Here is a 19,716-nt window from a genome sequence, read left to right as displayed (position 1 = left end):
GACTACACTATGTATATTAACCATATTTAGCATAGGGAAATACCTGTTCATAATGTTTACATACAAAGTCACAGCCCTTTGATATAGTATTAGTCTTAGTGTATTGATTATTTCAATAAGCCTATGTGAATTTCACTTTTATATTTGTTATCAACATTACAATTTGCAGCGGATTTTACTAAATAACTAGTATGTTTGACGTCAACTTACTAGTTTAACAAATTTGTGGATATTTTCAATGTGTACTTTAAAAATACATTAAAAGCTTCATTTTCAAATAGAGTAAACTATTGTTTTCATTCACTAGGTCAATTCTGGATCAATGACGACTGCGGTTTTAAATTTCACTGTTAAATCAATATATGATGCATAGATTATCATAAAATCTGTTTGAAAAGAATGTTTTTAGTATTCAGCTTGTCCGCTAAAGAATGTACATTACATTGAAAAGACACCCAGGTTTGATTGTTGACCTGAAGTTTTGTACATTAATTTCATAAAAGCATCCTAGCATATTATAGAGTTCATTACCTCTATACTATATTATCTAAAATGTAAGATGAATTCATTGTAAAGAAGGTTCAGTGAAAGAATTTATTATACATTAAACTGTCATAGTTTTGTCATATATAGAGCATTTTATGTTAGCCTTCAAAAACAGACACACCACTTAATGTTTTTATTATCAAACTTATTGTTTGCTTGTGGGCAAAACAAAAACACATAGAAACGATAATAAAAAAGTGTTCAAATGTACTTGTCAGGAATGTAAGATGGACTTGTATTTAAACAAAAAATTATCTTCCAAACAGAAGTCGGTGTGTTATCTCATATAAAACATAGTTAGAAGTGGTGTATATAGGAATTTGATGGACTATTTGACAAAGAATACAAAAATCATGGAAATGTTTAACATCATATAGAGCTAGGTAACATTAAAGTGTTTTAGCTTTAAACACTACATTTTTGACCAGTTCCTGGACATAGATTCAAAATAGTTGTTGAAATGGATATAAAATAAGTGATAAATATCAAAAGAGTGGAAAACAGGATTTGACTGTTTGAAATGAATTACATTAAGGATATCACACAAGATTCAGGATAAAGAACAAATAGTCAAAATAGGAATAACTTTTAAAGTGACATAGCAAATAAAATATAAAAGTAAAACAATTGACATTAACCTGGTGGTGAAAGAGATGGGCAAGCAGAAGAAGAATGGAGGTGTAGATAAATCAGAGGCTGTGGAAGTTGAAGAATTTCATCCTCTAAATGCTGCTCCAGCAGCAGACACTGGGGAGAATGATGAGTCAGAGGAGGAAAATCCTGAATATGGTAAGGGAAGTTTAGTGAGGTATATTATAGTGAAGTGAATGTATTTCAATATCCAAGTTGTTTTACAGTTTTGAATGCTTATATCATTAAAATGCAAGAGCATCAGCAGAGGAAAAGAATCTTGAATAAGAAAATGTCTGTTTAATTTTTAGCTTGACTATACGAAGTATATGGAGAGCTGTCCTACTCGCCCCGGTGTCGGCGTCCGCGTCCAGATTTCAGATTTAAGTTTTGGAGCCGTAAAATATTTTTCACTATAACTTTGTCATTTCTTAAGGTATCAACTTCAAACTTCAAATATATGTTCCTTATCATCAACCACATCTTTTGTGACAAAGTTCATAACTCTAGCATCAATATTTTCAGATTTATCTCCCCTTGAACTTAGAATTTTCCTTAAAAAATACTATTTTTTACTGTTACTTCTTTATTTCTTAAGGGATCAACCCCATACTTCAAATATATGTACCTTATCATCATCCCCATCTTATGTGACAAGGTTCATAACTCTAGCACAAATATTTTCAGATTTATCTCCCCTTGAACTTAGAATTTTCCTCAAAAAATACTATTTTTTACTGTTACTTCTTTCTGTCTTAAGGGATCAACCTCATACTTCAAATATATGTACCTTATCATCATCCCCATCTTATGTGACAAGGTTCATAACTCTAGCACCAATATTTTCAGATTTATATCCCCTTGAACTTAGAATTTTCCTTAAAAAATATTATTTTTTATTGTTACTTATTTATTTCTAAAGGGATCAACTTCATACTTCAAATATATGTAACTAATCATCATCTAAATCTTATGTGAGAAGGTTCATAAATCTAGCACTAATATTGCAAGAATTATCCCCCCATAAACTTTTTTTTACTATAACTTTTTTAGTTTTAAAGTTTTAAAGGTATCTACCTCAAACTTCAAATACTTATTCCTTATCATCAATTACATTTTATGTGACAATGTTCGTAACTCTTGAGACAATATTTACAGATTTATCTTTCTTTGAACTTAGGATTTTCTTTAAGAAATATTATAACTTCTTTACTTTTTAAGGTATATACTTCAAACTTCAAATATATATTTCTTATCATTACACACATTTTGTGTGACAAGGTTCGTAACTCTAGCATGACTATTTCTAGAATTATTCCCCTTGATCTTGGAATTTATGTTAACAAATGATATTTTTTTACTATAACTTAATACATAATTATACATAACTGGTTTTTCTTTCATAGTTTTGTCCTCCTTACTGCGTCCAGTATTTTATTAGTCGAGCTTGGCTGTCTCCTGTGACAGCTCTTGTTATATAATACATTGTATATATAAGTTGTGTTGCAGTTTGGAATGCCTCCCATTAGAGAAACCTAGGCACCACACATACAGTCAGAAACTTCTTGTACAACTTGATATATCTCACCAACAACTAAAGATGTTGGCTTGTCTTTGAGATTACAATAGGTCATCACTATCCAAGGTCTATAACTTAAGCATGAGTTTTGACAGAATTATTTGTCTTCAAAACTTTGAAATTTCCTTCTTAAAATGGTATCGGTAGTTGATAATCCGCCTAGTTTTAATAATGCAACGATAGCCATTAATTACAACTACTTTTATGCTAAAGATCATAATTATAAATGCATAGAACTATTTACATGTTTGTTAGAAGAGTAATAAATACCTCATTCTGATCTGTGCATAATTCAGTGACTGTATAGTAAATGAATTTGAGCCCAAATGAATTTGAAAAGATGCAAGTCCTGACACACTGACAGAGTATTTGTCTGCCTTGCTGCTATTTAATGCTTATTAAATAGATTACCAATACAGCGTTTAACAATAGCCCAGGAATAGCAAGTGAAGTCCAGAGATCAGTCATATGTAAAAAAGACTAGTTTCTAGATGTAGATTTTCATTCAAAAATATGAATCTTTGTCCCAAATAGACAGATCTTTGTGATGTGACAATAATAGATACAATGTATTATATGCAATTGAACTGACATTTTGCCATAAATAGACTTAATTCTTTGACTAATGGAAGGTGTCTATATGATAGATAGACTGAAATAAACTGAAATAATTGTGGTGCCAATCAATATAATATTTTCTTCATGACAATAAGACAGAAATTTGTAACAAATAGTAAAATAATGTGACAAATAGACACTTTCTGGTGACCAGTAGACAGACTTCTGTAAAAGATATAAAGATCTTTGTTACCACTAGGCTGATTTATGTGTCAAACAGGTTGATCTTTGTAACCAAATACAAAATGTAGATTGATCTTTGTAACCAAAAGGCTGACTTTTGTGACAAAAAGACAGATCTTTGTAACAAATAGGCTAACTTATATGTCAAATAAACAGATTATTGTAACAAATAGGCTGACTTTTGTGTTGAATAAACAAATCTTTTGAAACCAAAGACAAATTTTTGAGTCAAATAAACAGATCTTTATGACCAACAAACTAACTTTTATGTCAAATAAACAGATCTTTGTGATCAATTGTCTGACTTTTGTGTCAAAGGCAGATCTTTGTAACCAATAGGCAGACTTTTGTTTCAAATAGACAGATCTTTATAACCAATAGGCTGAATTTTGTGTCGAATAAATGGATCTTTGTAACCAATAGGCTAACTTTTGTATCAAAGGCAGATCTTTGTAACCAAAAGGCAGACTTTTGTGTCAAATAGACAGATCTTTGTCACTGATAGGCTGACTTTTGTGTCAAAGGCAGATCTTTGTAACCAAGAGGCTGACTTTTGTGTCAAAAGACAGATCTTTGTCACCGATAGGCTGATTTTTGTGTGCAGTAGACAGATCCTTTTGTAACCAATTATAGACTGAATTTTGTGTCAATAGACAGATCTTTCTGATCAGCCGACAAACATTTGTGTCAAATAAACAGATCTTTGTAACCTATAGGCTGACTTTTGTGTCAAAATAGATCTTTCTGACCACAGAGTCACTTTTGTGACAAATAGTCAAGACTATGTAACCAATAGACTGACTAATTTATTGTTTTCTTTCTAAACCTTTTCCTGCAACTATAAAAGATAACTAAAATTATCTTACATAAAGGAACAATAGACAGTCATATTGCACTGAGTAGGTTTTGTTATTATGTAATATTGTTACATAAGGTTTGTACCATAGAAAGTTTAACTATCTATGACAGAATCATCATATTGAAGAGAATTGCTTAGTTGGGAAAAAATCAATTAATTAACATGATAAAATTGTTATAAGTACACAAATGCATTCTTGTTTGATTTGTTAAAGCTTTCTGTATCATGATGAAAGTGTTTGATTACCTGTGTCACAGATGTTTTATATATACTGTAATATGTATAATAAATGAGACCATCTAAATTTGTCTGTTCCAAACTATGAATGGAATATGAGCAGACAAACAGAAGGAATTTACACACAGTAATTTATTTTGTTACAAATAAATAATCAAAATAATAAATACCTAAACACATAATTTTAATAAAAGATATTCTGTCCCGTGAATGAATTGTTTTAAAAAACAAGAAAGATGACGTAAACAAATATCATAAATTGTGTGAAAAATTTAAAATTTTTGTGAAGAACTTCGATGCATGTTGAAGAATATTTTGTTTGTTGTAGAAATCATAATTTGAAGAAAACTTTGTTTCTTTAGAATTATTGTCACATAGTTATATAAAATGTCCAGCCTGACCTGGGCCTAGCCTAGTAAATTCCCCATGAACGGTTTGACCCATTTAACAAATGGTTTTTTTCGTTTTGTCAAACCATTTAGAAAAATAATGCCCAAAATTATCTTGATGTCTCTTTGACAAGTCTAATTAGCTAGACTGACCAGGGCCCTGGAAAAACTATTCCATAGAGCTACCCTGCCTCATACAAAGTTTCTCCCCAATTTGTAAAATAGTACAATACCATGACATTTGTAAAAACTTAATATTTTGTACGTAATAGAGACTAATTGTGAAGAATTTGTTGATTTCTAAATGCTTTATTATGAAGATCTTATGTTTCTTGCAAAGAATTATTTTGTTTATCATTTATTACTTTACTTTATTATGCCCCAGGAAAACTTTTAATTAATTTGAAATAAATAAATTGTAATAATAATTATAAGTTAACTTTTACTGAAACCACTTGTAGGTTAATATAAAGGATACCAGGGTTTTAAGGTTTGTTTCAATGGTATTTCTGTTTTGACTGTTCCGAGAGTTGCATTCTTTCATTTTCGAGCGAAATCTATGCTTTTATTAGGAAAGTTACGTCATTTTCCTTAAAAGACCTATCATTTCAATTGACTGTAAACTGAATATGGAATCTTACATATTGTGATCAATTCTATACACTGTAATATTAGATAAGAAAGCTACAAACCTAAGCACTGAAAGCTATATAAATGTGATGTTTATTCCTGAATAAAATAAAATTCTTTCGAATTTTGGATGCTTAAATAATTAGATCTTTATGTTAATTGAAGTTGTTAAGAGATTTTTATACATAAGGGAGCTGTATATGGATTCATAAATAAAATAAAATTTCTTTTGAATTTTGATTTCATCTATAAAAAAGAGTATTATGTAAATTGAAATTGTTAAGATGTTTCATACATAAGGGATTTGTATATGATTGTATAAGTAAACTAATATGATATAAGATTTTTATTTTAGAAAGTGACCCTTTATAAAAGGTCATTACACAGAAAACAATAGTATTAATAATAAATTGAAAGGTGATAAAATTTGATAACATATGACTTTTTGATTGTGGTCTAATATCTAATAGTTAATATCTGATCAGTGTCCGAAATTTAACATGATCTGGACTATATATACAGGATTTATTTTATATATTGTGTAATAAAAAAAAAGATATTTTGTGATGGAAGTAATGATAATGGATTATTCAATTCAGTAAATAAAGATTTTCTTTCATACCCATTAACCTGCTGTATTCATATGTAACGGTTTTGACCAGCATTTAATTTTTATAACAATTCAATCAAAATTAAATGGATTTCAATGTGAAAATACAAAAATTGAGTAACTAACAGTAAATAGAGAGCCTGGTAAACCTGCAACGATGTACAGGCTAGCCTGGTAAACGTAGTGAAATAATAAATGTTTCAGTGAAAAATATAAAGTATATCTCACTGATAATATTTCAGTATTTTTTTTTTCATTGATGAGCATAATGTACATTCCATTCTTTTGAAAAATGATCTCAAAAGTGTGGTGGTCTTAATTCTTGGGTGGTTTGAAGTACTGAATTTACAGTATATGAAAATTGTCAACTTACTGTTTAAGTATTTTAAGTATTGCCAGACAATTTATGTAGATATATTACATTAATACATGCATAACTTTAACTGATGTGTTGACATTTTGTTTTCTAATAGGTTTTAAACTTAGGCTTTAATTTAATCTTTAATTTTAATGAAAAATGGGACTATTAATAGGAAATAGCACATCCTGTTTGGTTATAAAGTGCTATAATTATTGAAATTAAAGATATATCAATTTGTGTGATGTACATATGCATCATGTAAAATCTTGCTGCAATTAAATTTAAATGTTTAAAGCTTTAAGTCACTCATCATTTCATATAATTGATATAATGCTGCATAGATACTGTGCATAATTTATGCAGACGGAAAAAAAAAATCTCTAAATTGAAATTGTTGGACCATTCACTTATAACATGTATGAATGTGCATCCGGAACTTTGTGATGTTATTATATAACAATATCTTGTCAAATAAAGCAAAGAAATATACAATAAACAACAATATAAGGAAGATAATAAAAAAGGACTAGGCAGTGACTAAAAGTAACGGAGATATTTCTTGTTTAAATAGGAAATTGTTTTAAGTAAGGAAAAGTTAGTAATGTATATGGATTCAGGATCAGTTCGGATGTCAAAACGTGATGATAATGGTTCAATGGCTGATGATGACTATTACGCTGATGATGATGAAAGTAAGTGATTGATTACCTTAATCACAGAATACTTCAGAATACTTCAGAACGTATTATTTGATATATATGAGCCGCGTCACGCCAAAACCAACATAGTGCGTTTGCGACCAGCATGGATCCAGATCAGTCTGATCAGGATCCATGCTGTTTGCTAACCAACCCTATTACAAGTAGTGAAACTGATAGCGAACAGCATGGATCCTGATCAGACTGCGCGGATGCGCAGGCTGGTCTGGATCCAGGCTGGTCCCAAACCCATTATGTTGGTTTTGTCGTGATGTGGCTCATATGTATCCCTTGCCATACTATATATCTGGACTTTATCAACCAAACCATTCATCATTTTCAAGAATTTTTTTTTAAATATTTACTACAGTGCTGACCATGATCAGACAGCACAGAATTGATGTGCCAGCCAGTCTGTTCTGGGGCTTGCAAATGTTGGATCATTTGTAACCATTAGACAGATATATGTTTTAATGCATACAAGTATCTTTTTACAATGTAGCCCTGTCCTTTAAAAAAATATCGGTAATATTTTTGATTAAGTTTGTTGTATGATATTGCAAGGTGCAAATTGAAATGCCACTCATTAAAATTATTAACAGATATGATATACACATGTATAATTATGCAGATATTTAAAACAAGGAACAAATAGCAAGATGGAAATTTTATTGATTTTGTTTAAACCACAAATAAACACACTTCATTTAGCTCCATGGTTTAAACTAAAACATGCATTTTTTTTCCAGATAATTTCTTTTCCTAAACACAGCACAAATACCAATACTTGTAGTGCTACAATCATGTATTCTATAAGACTTTTTTTTAATGAAATCACAATCATATATATAATATCTTTATGCATGTTACATGAAAATGAAAAAAACACTGCAGTTTAGATTGTGTTGGGGGTTTGGTGGTAGTGACCATTCAACCGCTGAACACATGTGAATCTATAAATTAAATCCAAGATGCTATTAATGGCCACGGTAATAACATGCAATGTATCTTAAAGATAAACAGTCATAAGTATGACAAATATCTTTTGCCATTTTAATATGCTCAAACAAAGTGAATATCCAAATGTCTAGTTTTTTCATGAGATCAGTTAATAATTATGTAAGAAGAAGTATGACTAAAAATTCCACTTTTATTAATTTGAGGAAAGAATATAAGACTTTAATGCTGAATTTATTACATAATTATAATAATCAAAATAAGACTTAACTGAGTGTATCAAATATATAACATTTGCTTTGATGAAAACTCCACTGGTGTTATACTGTAGTGAATTAGTTGATGTACCAGTCAAATGTAATAACTGCCCCGACCCTACAGCCTTTGGCCGGGGGAGCATTTTTTTTTATCTTCTGTCTTTTCTGGCTCTGCCAGATCAATGTAGTGATTCTGTTGGGGTTTTGTGATCACAGTGCAAGAGTATTAACAGCAAGGATTTTAACATCTGACTACATGTATCTATCTATTCAGAATGTGGCCTTGTCAAACCCATTAAGGGAGGTTGGCGGTGGTAAGACCTGATTACAACTCACTAGTAGTGTATTGTATTATTATGGACTAGTGTATTGTATTATTATGGACTAGTGTATTGTATTATTATGGACTAGTGTATTGTATTATTATGGACTAGTGTATTGTATTATTATGGACTAGTGTATTGTATTATTATGGACTAGTGTATTGTATTATTATGGACTAGTGTATTGTATTATTATGGACTAGTGTATTGTATTATTATGGACTAGTGTATTGTATTATTATGGACTAGTGTATTGTATTATTATGGACTAGTGTATTGTATTATTATGTGAAATGCATGTAAAAATTCACTCATGAAATCGCCTAGCCTGGATTCTCCTGTATTGGGAATCTAGAAAGTTTATTGGCGACGCCGGTGAGCGGCGTCGTCTATTATGGAATGCTTTTTATTTTTGCCTATGGAAGGAGCTGTTATTATTAGCAGTTAATTTCATGTTGTGTTAATTATGTTAGTTTGTGAAGTTTCAATGAGCTGTACCCCTGTGATAGTTTGTATATTTTTGATAAAGATATAATTAGATTACGGATTTCTGAGATTATTATGATTATTGATGGTTTATCATCTAATATTATATAATTGTAATACAACTGATTTTTTTTTTACTTATAAGATAGCCCCAAATTTGCGGAAAGATAACCTCTACCATACTTTGACCAGAAAAGAATTACAGCATTACTCCCCTTTATTTCCAACAACAGTAGCTTGTAATTGAGGAAAAATTATTCAGCTGTAAACAAGCGTAAATAATGTATCAGTGCTTTTACAACACGGATGAACTAGTTTTAAACTTTCTGGAGTGTTTACGAATTTGTGAGGATTTATTGGGTCGTAAAATGTATATTTCACATCATTAGATATTCCTTAGGTGGATATTGTGTCTGTGTGTCAGAATATTCTACTTTCACTTTGTGAAGTTCTGCGTGTTTTTCTTTGTTTGAAATATTTAACAATTAATACAGTGTGTTTTATCTAATTCAATTTTTGTTTGGATTTTAAATTAAGATAATTTGTATGCGAGAATTCATGTTATAAGTTGGTTGTGGAAAATTGATTGATTTTTGGCTTTATGCGTTTTAAAAAACAACAATAATTTCTGTGATGTAAGGTTCTATATTTATTAACCTGTCTGGGAATATTATCTCAGCAATGTAAATAGTACTCATTGTAAACGTAATTCATTGTGGGAAATTTAAATGTTTACATATCATGGGATTTTACACATTTACCATGTTTACTTGATGTACTGTAAAGATTTTTTAAGTATATACCTAAATCTTCTTTTAAGCTGAAAATAAGTCATTTAATATAGGACATAATATCATGATGAGTTACTTTCAGGAATGTGTATTATACATGTAACGTATTTATTATGAACAATGTTCATAATAAATACCATTAATCATGCTCAATATTTTAGGACAAAATTTTGAAATACCTGTAAAAGTGGTTAATTTTTAAATACCTGTAAAAGTGATTAGGCCAGTTAAATAAGTACATTTACTCACATAAATCATCGAATCTACATTTATGGTAAATGATGGTTAATTAATGCATTTAATAGTTAAATTGAAATACATTTGCATCAAAACTTTACTCCTTGTCAACAGCAAATTTAGACTAACATAAAATGAAAATCAATTAGCATAATTTTAAATTGTCTTCCAGTTTGAATTTCAAATTAGGACATTAGTTTCAAAATGCTATAAAATACTATGATACATGTTAAAATTGTAATAGGTTACTTGTATATTTTGCCTCAGATAAACAATTTTTTGAAGCATTGTAGTATTTAAGATGGTAACTTGAGAATAAAAAATTGTCATCCTTGACTAAATGTGCCACTGTGTATTTAATTGGTATAATTTTAACATGCATGGATAAATATAGAGGTATTATTTGAATCACTCGTTGATCTCGTCACGTTAAATACTATTTTTAGAATTTTTTTAAAGGATTGATGAACATACATCCTTTTAAACATTACCGGTGTACATCCATATAAAAAGGTGAAATAGTTTTACTACCGGACATTTCAAACCAGGAAAATATTGGATGTGTTAACAACTTGGTATTTTAGTGACCGATTTATATTTTAATTGGATAATTTAATATTTTGGGGTATTTTTTTTGGCTTATCTCTTTTAAACAACATGTATTTATATTATTGAAAGGGTAGAAATGTGTATTAATGAACATAATGTGTGAATTTTTAAAAATATTTTCAAGCTTAGAATAATTTATTTTCAATTTAATTTATTACAGTTTAAATTACACATAAATATAGTTTTATACAAAATACATTGTTCATATCTAGCGCAGTTTTATAAAAAATTTTAAAAAGTTTTTTTTTATATAACTTAAGTTGTATTATGGTATGATGCTTTTGTGTCCACATGTCTGTCTGTCTGTCTGTCAGGTAGCCATATTGCCCATAAGTTTAATAACACAACACTTTTCGGAAAAATATTGCTGTCTGAATATAGCCTGAAAAATTTGTGGTTGAGCATTTTTGACCCATTAAATATTTTTTCTTATAAAATCTAGCTTACGGTGACAAGTTAAATTATTTTGACTAGTTTTTCTACATACTTATTAGGGAGGATGGTCATGGCCAGTACATGACCCCTATTATTTTTTAGGTCAAGGTAACAATGATACTTTGTGGAAAATATTTATTGCTTAATAATTTTAGAATAAAAAAAGCCTAGATTTGTAAAAGGTTGCCCATGGACAGTAGATGACCCCTTTCAATTACAAGGTCATTAGGCAAAAGGTCAAGGTCATAGTGACATTTAATGTAAAAGCCTTGTCCAACTAGTTGTTTTCTTTTATTCTTCAACTGAGTCCCCTCACATTTGAACATTGTACAATTAATTACAGCAATGCTCTGACATGTGCTGGTCTTCATGTTCCATGGAATTAGTATTTTGTTTTATTTGCACATTTGCGAGAACAGTTAAAAGGTCAAATGCTCTCTTGGGGAGAGGTCAAGGTTTCTGTAATTGACAGTGGTGCATTTGACAAAAATGTTGCACAGAATTAAAAGCTGCCTTTCAAACCATGAACAAACATTACTATAAATAAAACATATTTTTTCTCCTTACATTATTTCATAACACAAACAATCTATACTTGTTATTTGTTTATTCATTTATTGAAAAAGGAAATTCTTCATGTTCATTTGGCCATTCATTAACATAAGTGTAATAACTTCCTCCATCTGTCTGTATTTTTGTTAGATTTCTTACATCTGGATCAAAGAGATCAATATACTTACATAGTAAAATACCCATAAAATCAACCAGATTTAATGTATGTACTTGGCAAGTTATTGCTTCAAACAATGGGGTTAATTGTTATACTCAACCACAAAATACATGTTTTTTACCACCAGTTATGATATAATTATTTGGTGTACTGTTTCCTTTTTTTATCCCAATTCAAATAAGGGTGATAGAAAATTACGAGGACAAAATCGTTCCAGATATTGTGTGTTAACTATATGTTAAGGAATTTGGAAAATGTAAATTTGCAAGTTTTCTTGGGAAAAAATGTATATCCAAAAAAAAAACACAAATATAATTTTTGTCCAGCCTGACACAGTAAGCTTTATTCTATTTCTATGATAATTATAGGAAAAAATAATCAATCTGTGTGTTGCTATAGATATAAGTGTTTCTAGGAATACTTATGAAATTCATGGAAGTTAATTTGCTGTGTGAACTCAGAAGGGTTCATTAGCAGTGTATATTCATCTTACAGCTTTTTACATGAGTTAAGTTTGATAAAATGATTGAAAATATGTTTAGAAGTGGAGAGTAAACTTCACAAAAGGCAAAACAAAAAAAATAAAGATATAATAACATGGATGCATGGAAGTTCAATCTGTTAGTGTGTTACTATTTCTCTGTTGTTAAAAATAAATGCATTGTGTTATCGTCTGAGATTTCAAGCAAAGTAACTTGTTTAAGGTCTAAATATACAAGGTTCAGTCATGATAAATTTAAATCAATCTTATCAACAGGGAAGTAACTACTTTAAAGTGTGTAGATATTAAATGATCATTAAAATAAAGTAGAGGGTTTCAATATAATGATTTTCTGATAATATTGGTCTGGTTTTTGTTATCAGTACACATTGCATGATTTTATCATGTAATTTCTTATCAGTTCTGGACTGGGACTTTTAAAAGTATACACCCTGATAGGAATTCTTTATTTGTGCAAAAATAAAATTGAAAAACCAGTCTGGGAAAGTGAAATTTTAAGATTTTTTTTTGTATTCCACAGGACTTTGTTTTTGTATGAGAATTAAACTTTAAACTTGAAGGAATAAGGATAATTATATGATAATTGTTTTACAAATATTTAGATATTTTACATAAAGAGGAGTTTAAAGTGTGTGGACAAATGACATTGTGATTTAAGTTGAAAACATTAGAAAAACAAACATAAAACACAACTCAGTGAAATTGTTTTAAGTGGTTCAGGAAATGAAAATATAGTTTTAAATATTAAGCTATTTAGACAAGGGATATATAATCAGAGGAATGGGTAAAAAACAAAATGGAGATGCGGTAGAAATGGATGACCTCGATGATATAGATGGAGGTAAGTTGATGGTCTCGTTTAATTTAATTTGAGCTGCGCCATGACAAAACCGACATAGTCCGTTTGGGGCCAACATGGATTCAGACCAGCCTGTGCACATATACGCGCAGTCTCAGATCAGCATCCATGATGTTTGCTTACAAACCCTATTACAAGTTGAGAAACTGATAGCGAACAGCATGGATCCTGCTCAGACTGCTGGGATGCCATGCTGGTCTGAATCCATGCTGGTAGCAAACGCACCATGTTGGTTTTGTCATGGCACGGCTCATTAAACTAAAATTCATATCTATACATTTATGTCTAGAACTTCAATTATTTCAGGTAAATTTTATCATCTAATTATATTTTAACCATTCTGTGCAACATAGGTTGTGTTCACAAATATAGTTTATGCTTCTGTGTTCAATATATGATAAAGTTCACAGAAATTTGTTGATATACTGGAAACGGTTCTGCCCTACTTGAAACTTTTGACCTGTTTATGTAATTTTAATATTTTGATAACAAAATTGCTAAAATCAAGGTAGCTCAGAGTTTGTAAGTTTGCAGGTTTTTAATAGATTTGCTTTCCTGGATTTATAGACTTTCCTCAGCATTTACACACAGGCTTGTTCAATTGAATGTTCAGACTTGTTCACTTTAATCATGCTTGTTCATTTGAACTTGAAGGAGGCTTGTTGATATAAAGCAGGCATGTTTACTAGAATCTTGCTTGTTTACTTTACTTGAATCATGCTAAAGCCTTGTTCATTACAGTCAGGCTTTTTCACTTGAATCAAGCTTGTTCACTTGAATATGACTTCTTTACTTGTATCAGACTTGTTCACTTGAATGTTCACTTCAATATGGCTTGTTTACTTGTATCAGCCTTGTTCACTTCAATATGACTTGTTCACTTCAATATGGCTTGTTCACTTCAATATGGCTTGTTTACTTCAATATGACTTGTTTACTTCAATATGACTTGTTTTACTTGTATCAGCCTTGTTCACTTCAATATGGCTTTTTCACTTCAATATGGCTTGTTTACTTCAATATGGCTTGTTCACTTCAATATGGCTTGTTTACTTGTATCAGCCTCGTTTACTTCAATATGACTTGTTCACTTCAATATGGCTTGTTCACTTCAATATGACTTGTTTACTTCAATATGACTTGTTTACTTGTATCAGCCTTGTTCACTTCAATATGACTTGTTTACTTCAATATGGCTTGTTTACTTGTATCAGCCTTGTTCACTTCAATATGACTTGTTCACTTCAATATGGCTTGTTCACTTCAATATGGCTTGTTAATTCAATATGACTTGTTTACTTGTATCAGCCTTGTTCACTTCAATATGACTTTTTCACTTCAATATGACTTGTTTACTTGCATGTTCCTTGTTTAATGGCATGTTGCTTGTAAACTCAAATAGGAAAATATTTAGTTACATAAGTTGTATTTGTAATAAATGGAGCCATCGTGTTGACCCTTTGCTCTGTGTAAGTTGAAGAGGATCAAGTAATTTAAGTAAGTGATAATTATAAAATACAGATGTTTGTCTCCCATATTTAAGTGTGTCTTAAGTGTGTCTGCTGTTGAATTATAGATGATTAAATAGATGATTTAAGATATATAAGACAAATGTGATAAGACAAATGTGGGAAGCTTTATTAAAATGAATAATGATAGTTGTAAATACATGTAACCTGTTTTGAAAAAGCACCTGTTATTAAAGCCTTCTTTATGTTGCAAGATGGTTTTTTAAAGCCAAGTTTTACTGTACTTCATGTTCATATTTTTTTGTTGTCATGGTTTCTTCACATCAAGAATTTCAGAATAAGAATGAATTATGCAGCTCTGCAGCTTCTATCTGGGAATATCTTTACTGTTATAGATGTCTGTTTAGTTTAAATAGATCAGGGTCAAAATATTTAGTGCTGTAATACCTAAATATTCACTAATTGGTGGTCTGAATATTGAAGATCTAAAACTTGTTAATGAGGTATGCACAATGATAGCAAATGTTATAAAATGAATATAATTCAATTTTCAACCAGTATGGATCAAGATATTATATATAAGTTACCATGTTCTCAATTACTAGAATTTTTTACCCCATTTTTGGTCTAATTTATTGTCATTATAATACCAATTTGTTTCTTTGTTTTTTTGGTTTTTAAATTTTTACATGAAGTCAGTTACCCCACATCCGCAAGTGACCAACTACAAATCCCATATGATTTCTGAATAAGTCAGTGAGGGACAAATGACCATTATACTGAATGGCCAAGATCATAATTCACAGAGAAATTACGCCTCGCCCGAGGATCAAACATGGGTCCCTTGAATTACTAATCCAATGTTCTCTGTTTTGACTCACAATGTATGTGGGCATACCAATCAAACATAGAATGAGAAACGTATAGAATTATTACATGTTTAACTGTATAATAGGTCTGACAACATATTTGGAGAAACTTCTGCAAAATGTCAACAACAAACAACAGAAATAATACAAATGTCAATATCTCATATTAACAGTTGCCATGGAATCTAATCCGAATAACAATTGCCTTCATAGTTTTAATGATTAACAGATGTAGCGTCCATATTAATTACGTTATTAATCTTCCCTATTACACTGTGATATTTCAAACAATACACGAGGATTTATATATTTTTTGTAATCACTATTATAAAATAATATTGTTTTAATATAAGTAGATATAATCACATATACGTTTACAAATCTGCACCAGAATGCACTAAGTGCTGAAATTTGGTTATCACAAGAAAAGAAAATCACCAAAATTTACAAAAGAGTGTCAGTTGAATTTCAAGTTCAATGCATACTTGTACTAAATAAGGATTTAGTTAAAGAAGAATATATATGTTTATGCTGAATAAATGCAATTCCTTACTATATCTACTTCTGAGAATTAAACCATTTCTAAATCTTCAAGTTAGGAAAATGTTCTTTAATGCATACATTCTTCCTCATTTAGACTGTTGTTGCACTATTTGGGGTAATTGCAGTAAGGAACTCTTAAACGACATGTATAAATTTCAAAAACGTGCAGCAAGAATAATACTTGATAAAGATTTTGATGCGCCTACTGATGAGTTATTTTCTGAATTGAACTGGATGAAATTCTCTGATAGAGTGAATTATAAAAAGGCCATTTTAGTATACAAGTCCCTAAACAATCTTCTCCCTGATTATATGCAAAATCTTTTTACAAATACAGAAAATAAATCATTAAGATCATATGAACAAAAACTTCTTTTAGTCCCCAAACCAAGAATTGAATTCTGCAGAAAATCCCTATCATATTCAGGCTCAAAATTTTGGAACTCCCTCTCTTTAAACATAAGAAATTCCTCCAACTTACAAACATTCAAAGCAAATTATCTTAAATGGTGGTTCTCTGGTGGGCACCAAACAATCTAGCTATGTTTTAATATCACATATATGTCTCATAAAATGTACAATTTCATACATTCAAATGTTTGTATTCATTGTCTTATTGCATTTTTCAATTACTCTACTTTTCTATGTTGTATAACTTGTATACATTGAGTTTTCTTTCTTTGTTTATATAAATCTTTGTTTGTAACTGTATATATGTACATTTTTGATAGAGGCTCATAGGGAAGACTGGGCTTGCCTAACTATGTTGCCTCTTTAAATAAAGTCTTTATTATTATTATTATTATTATTATTATTATAGGTCTCCATTAGAGAATAGTACAAATTTGTCTGTAATCTTCAATGACAAGAATGTTAGTGTTCCTGTTAATAAAATTTTGTTAAAAATGCTTCAAAGTTATGTCCCATGGATAATCTGTGCAAAAAGTTGTCTTTCCTCAAATAACCAATTTGCATAAAAAACTTTATCAAAGAATAGGTTGATGGTTATAAATTTATTTTTGGTATTGAAATATCATTGAAAGCCCTTAAGAGTTATGACCCTTGAATTGATGTTGAACAAATTTTTTCTTATTTGATTTTCAGGCATAATATCTGAGTTCCTTAGCAAGCAACATGGTTTTGATTATTACGGACTGACTGTTATTTTTTCACTTTTTGAATTTATAAACTAGCCAAGTTTCTCTAGACATTTAATTAATTTTGCAATGTTTAATTCATGCACCAAATGTGGCTGATCTTAATGTAGATGTCTTTTTCACATGTTTACATCATTTCTTTTGATATTAATTATCATTATTCAACAGAAGAAGCTTAATAAATCAAAACATGTTTTGATAAAATGTATTGGTTTACAAAACTTTTCTTATCATGCATGTAGGCTATTTGTCCTGTAATTTCAAAATATTTAGATTTTACTTGTTTGTAATCTTGTATTATGTTAATTGGCAATTTTGAGTCTGTTGAAGCCTATAGTCTACCATCATTGATCGTCTAGTATTTAGTATATTTTTGTTTGATTTTCCAAGAAGGTTCGAGTCTTGCCACTGCATCTCTGGATTCATGTGAGAAAGCTATCCAGCTAGCTTTTAGAATGTTGGGTGGTTCTACTCAGGTGCCAGTTTGTGCCTTAAATAATTAATGTACAGAGGGGCACTTGAGGTCTTCCTTCATCAGTAAAGCTGGGAAGTTGCCATATGAACTATACTGTGTTGGTGCCACATTAAACCCAACCAAGAGATATAAGCCACTTCCACTACAGAGACAGACAAATGCCTCGTGGTTTCCTATCTGAAAATCTGCTCTTCATATATTTGAGAGTCATAATGTTTGTTATAAAGTAATGAATAGTTTCCATATATCATTGTGAAGTACTGAATAGTTTTGGGTTTTTTGTCTGTGACATATGGTGTAACATAATGAAGCTGGCACTTGAATCAATATTGACAAGAACTAATTGATAGACTTGTCCACATAGGAATTGAGATAACATGAAATATGCAGGACATCCCATGAGTGGGAAGTATCACTTGTTTTTGGCAATTATGAAGATTAGAAAAAAAAAACAGGCCTTTGTTCTTGCTTTGAAATGCCAAATATGTTACAGTGGTTTTGGTTTTCATTACTTTGGGAACAATTGACCCATACCCATTTAGCTGTGTTTTGCTGATAATTAGGAATATTCACCTAGATTATTAAAACATTGACCGTAATATAATAATAAACAATAATAGTTCATATATATTACAACAATTTTGAGTCTCCCTCCCTGCTGTATGTTCGAGTCTAGTCCAACCAATTGTATTGCACCATGAGATATTGTGCTATTTTCATGTCTCGGCAATATCTCGAGATTCTGTCCAAGAACGAAAATATCTCAGAATCTAGCTTTGGCACGTCAATATGTATTGACTCTAAGGTTCGAGACCTGTCTGGGAATTTGGATTCTTTCATGTGTGGAAGCAAAAATTTCCAGCTAGCTTTCACAACATCGGTGTACTACTCAGTACTGAGAATGTAATAGTGAACAAGAAATAGTATTTTATTTAACATGAAGCAAACACTAAAATACTTAATATCAACATTGTAGCTGAGGTTCACAGAAAAGCAAATATAATGCATGAGTAACTCTATTCAGTTTAAAGTATTTTTGTAAAAAGATTTTCTATAGATATTTGTATAAAAAATGCTCATTATTTTGTTCACCCTATCTTGACCATTTTGACCAGTTGCAATGACCTTATTGACCCAGACATACCATTTACAGTAGAATGTATTTATATCAGTTTAAGTTTATTCAAGAGACATAATTTAATGGTCAATATTGCAATTGGGACTCATGGGGTACTTTACTTAATTCATATAGGTCCCATCAGACAAGGATATACCCCATGTACAATATTGTTTTTCCTTGTTCTAACTCATCCATGAAAACACATAATTATCTCAACCACATATTTCCTTCTTTTTGCTCCAGGATGTTAGAAGTTCAACTATATATGTATATTTATATAGTCATGTACACATTGATAGTATATAAAACATATGATCTAAATTTGCAAAATATTTTTATTGAAAAATATGTTCTGACAAATGATCATACCCTAGATTTAAAATGCATATTTGAAACTTTAACCCTAATTAATTACTAATTTTCTATAATTGACTTTAGTTGTCTATTTTAAATTTAAGTCTACCATTGTTAATGTATAAATGATTGAGTTGAGTTGACATTGGTCAGACTGCACAAATAAACATGTTTTGTTATAATATTGATGGATTCATACTGTA

General features: G+C 30.1%; 1 protein-coding gene across 1 annotated transcript in view; it reads left to right on the top strand.

Moving 5' to 3' along the window:
* Nucleotides 1-1,184: 1,184 nt before the first annotated feature.
* LOC132721226 (choline transporter-like protein 2) overlaps nucleotides 1,185-19,716 on the top strand; it is a 54,152-nt gene continuing 35,620 nt past the window's right edge. The window contains exon 1 of the mRNA XM_060705491.1: nucleotides 1,185-1,335. Coding sequence (XP_060561474.1) covers nucleotides 1,200-1,335 — 136 coding nt within the window. The 5' untranslated portion in view covers nucleotides 1,185-1,199. The remainder of the gene's footprint in view (nucleotides 1,336-19,716) is intronic.

Source organism: Ruditapes philippinarum, unplaced genomic scaffold, assembly GCF_026571515.1.
Source record: "Ruditapes philippinarum isolate M1 unplaced genomic scaffold, ASM2657151v2 ctg3886_1_1_1_1, whole genome shotgun sequence".
NCBI lineage: Eukaryota > Metazoa > Mollusca > Bivalvia > Venerida > Veneridae > Ruditapes > Ruditapes philippinarum.
The sequence above is the reverse complement of the archived record's forward strand: the minus strand, read 5'-3'. Positions and strand labels throughout refer to the sequence as shown.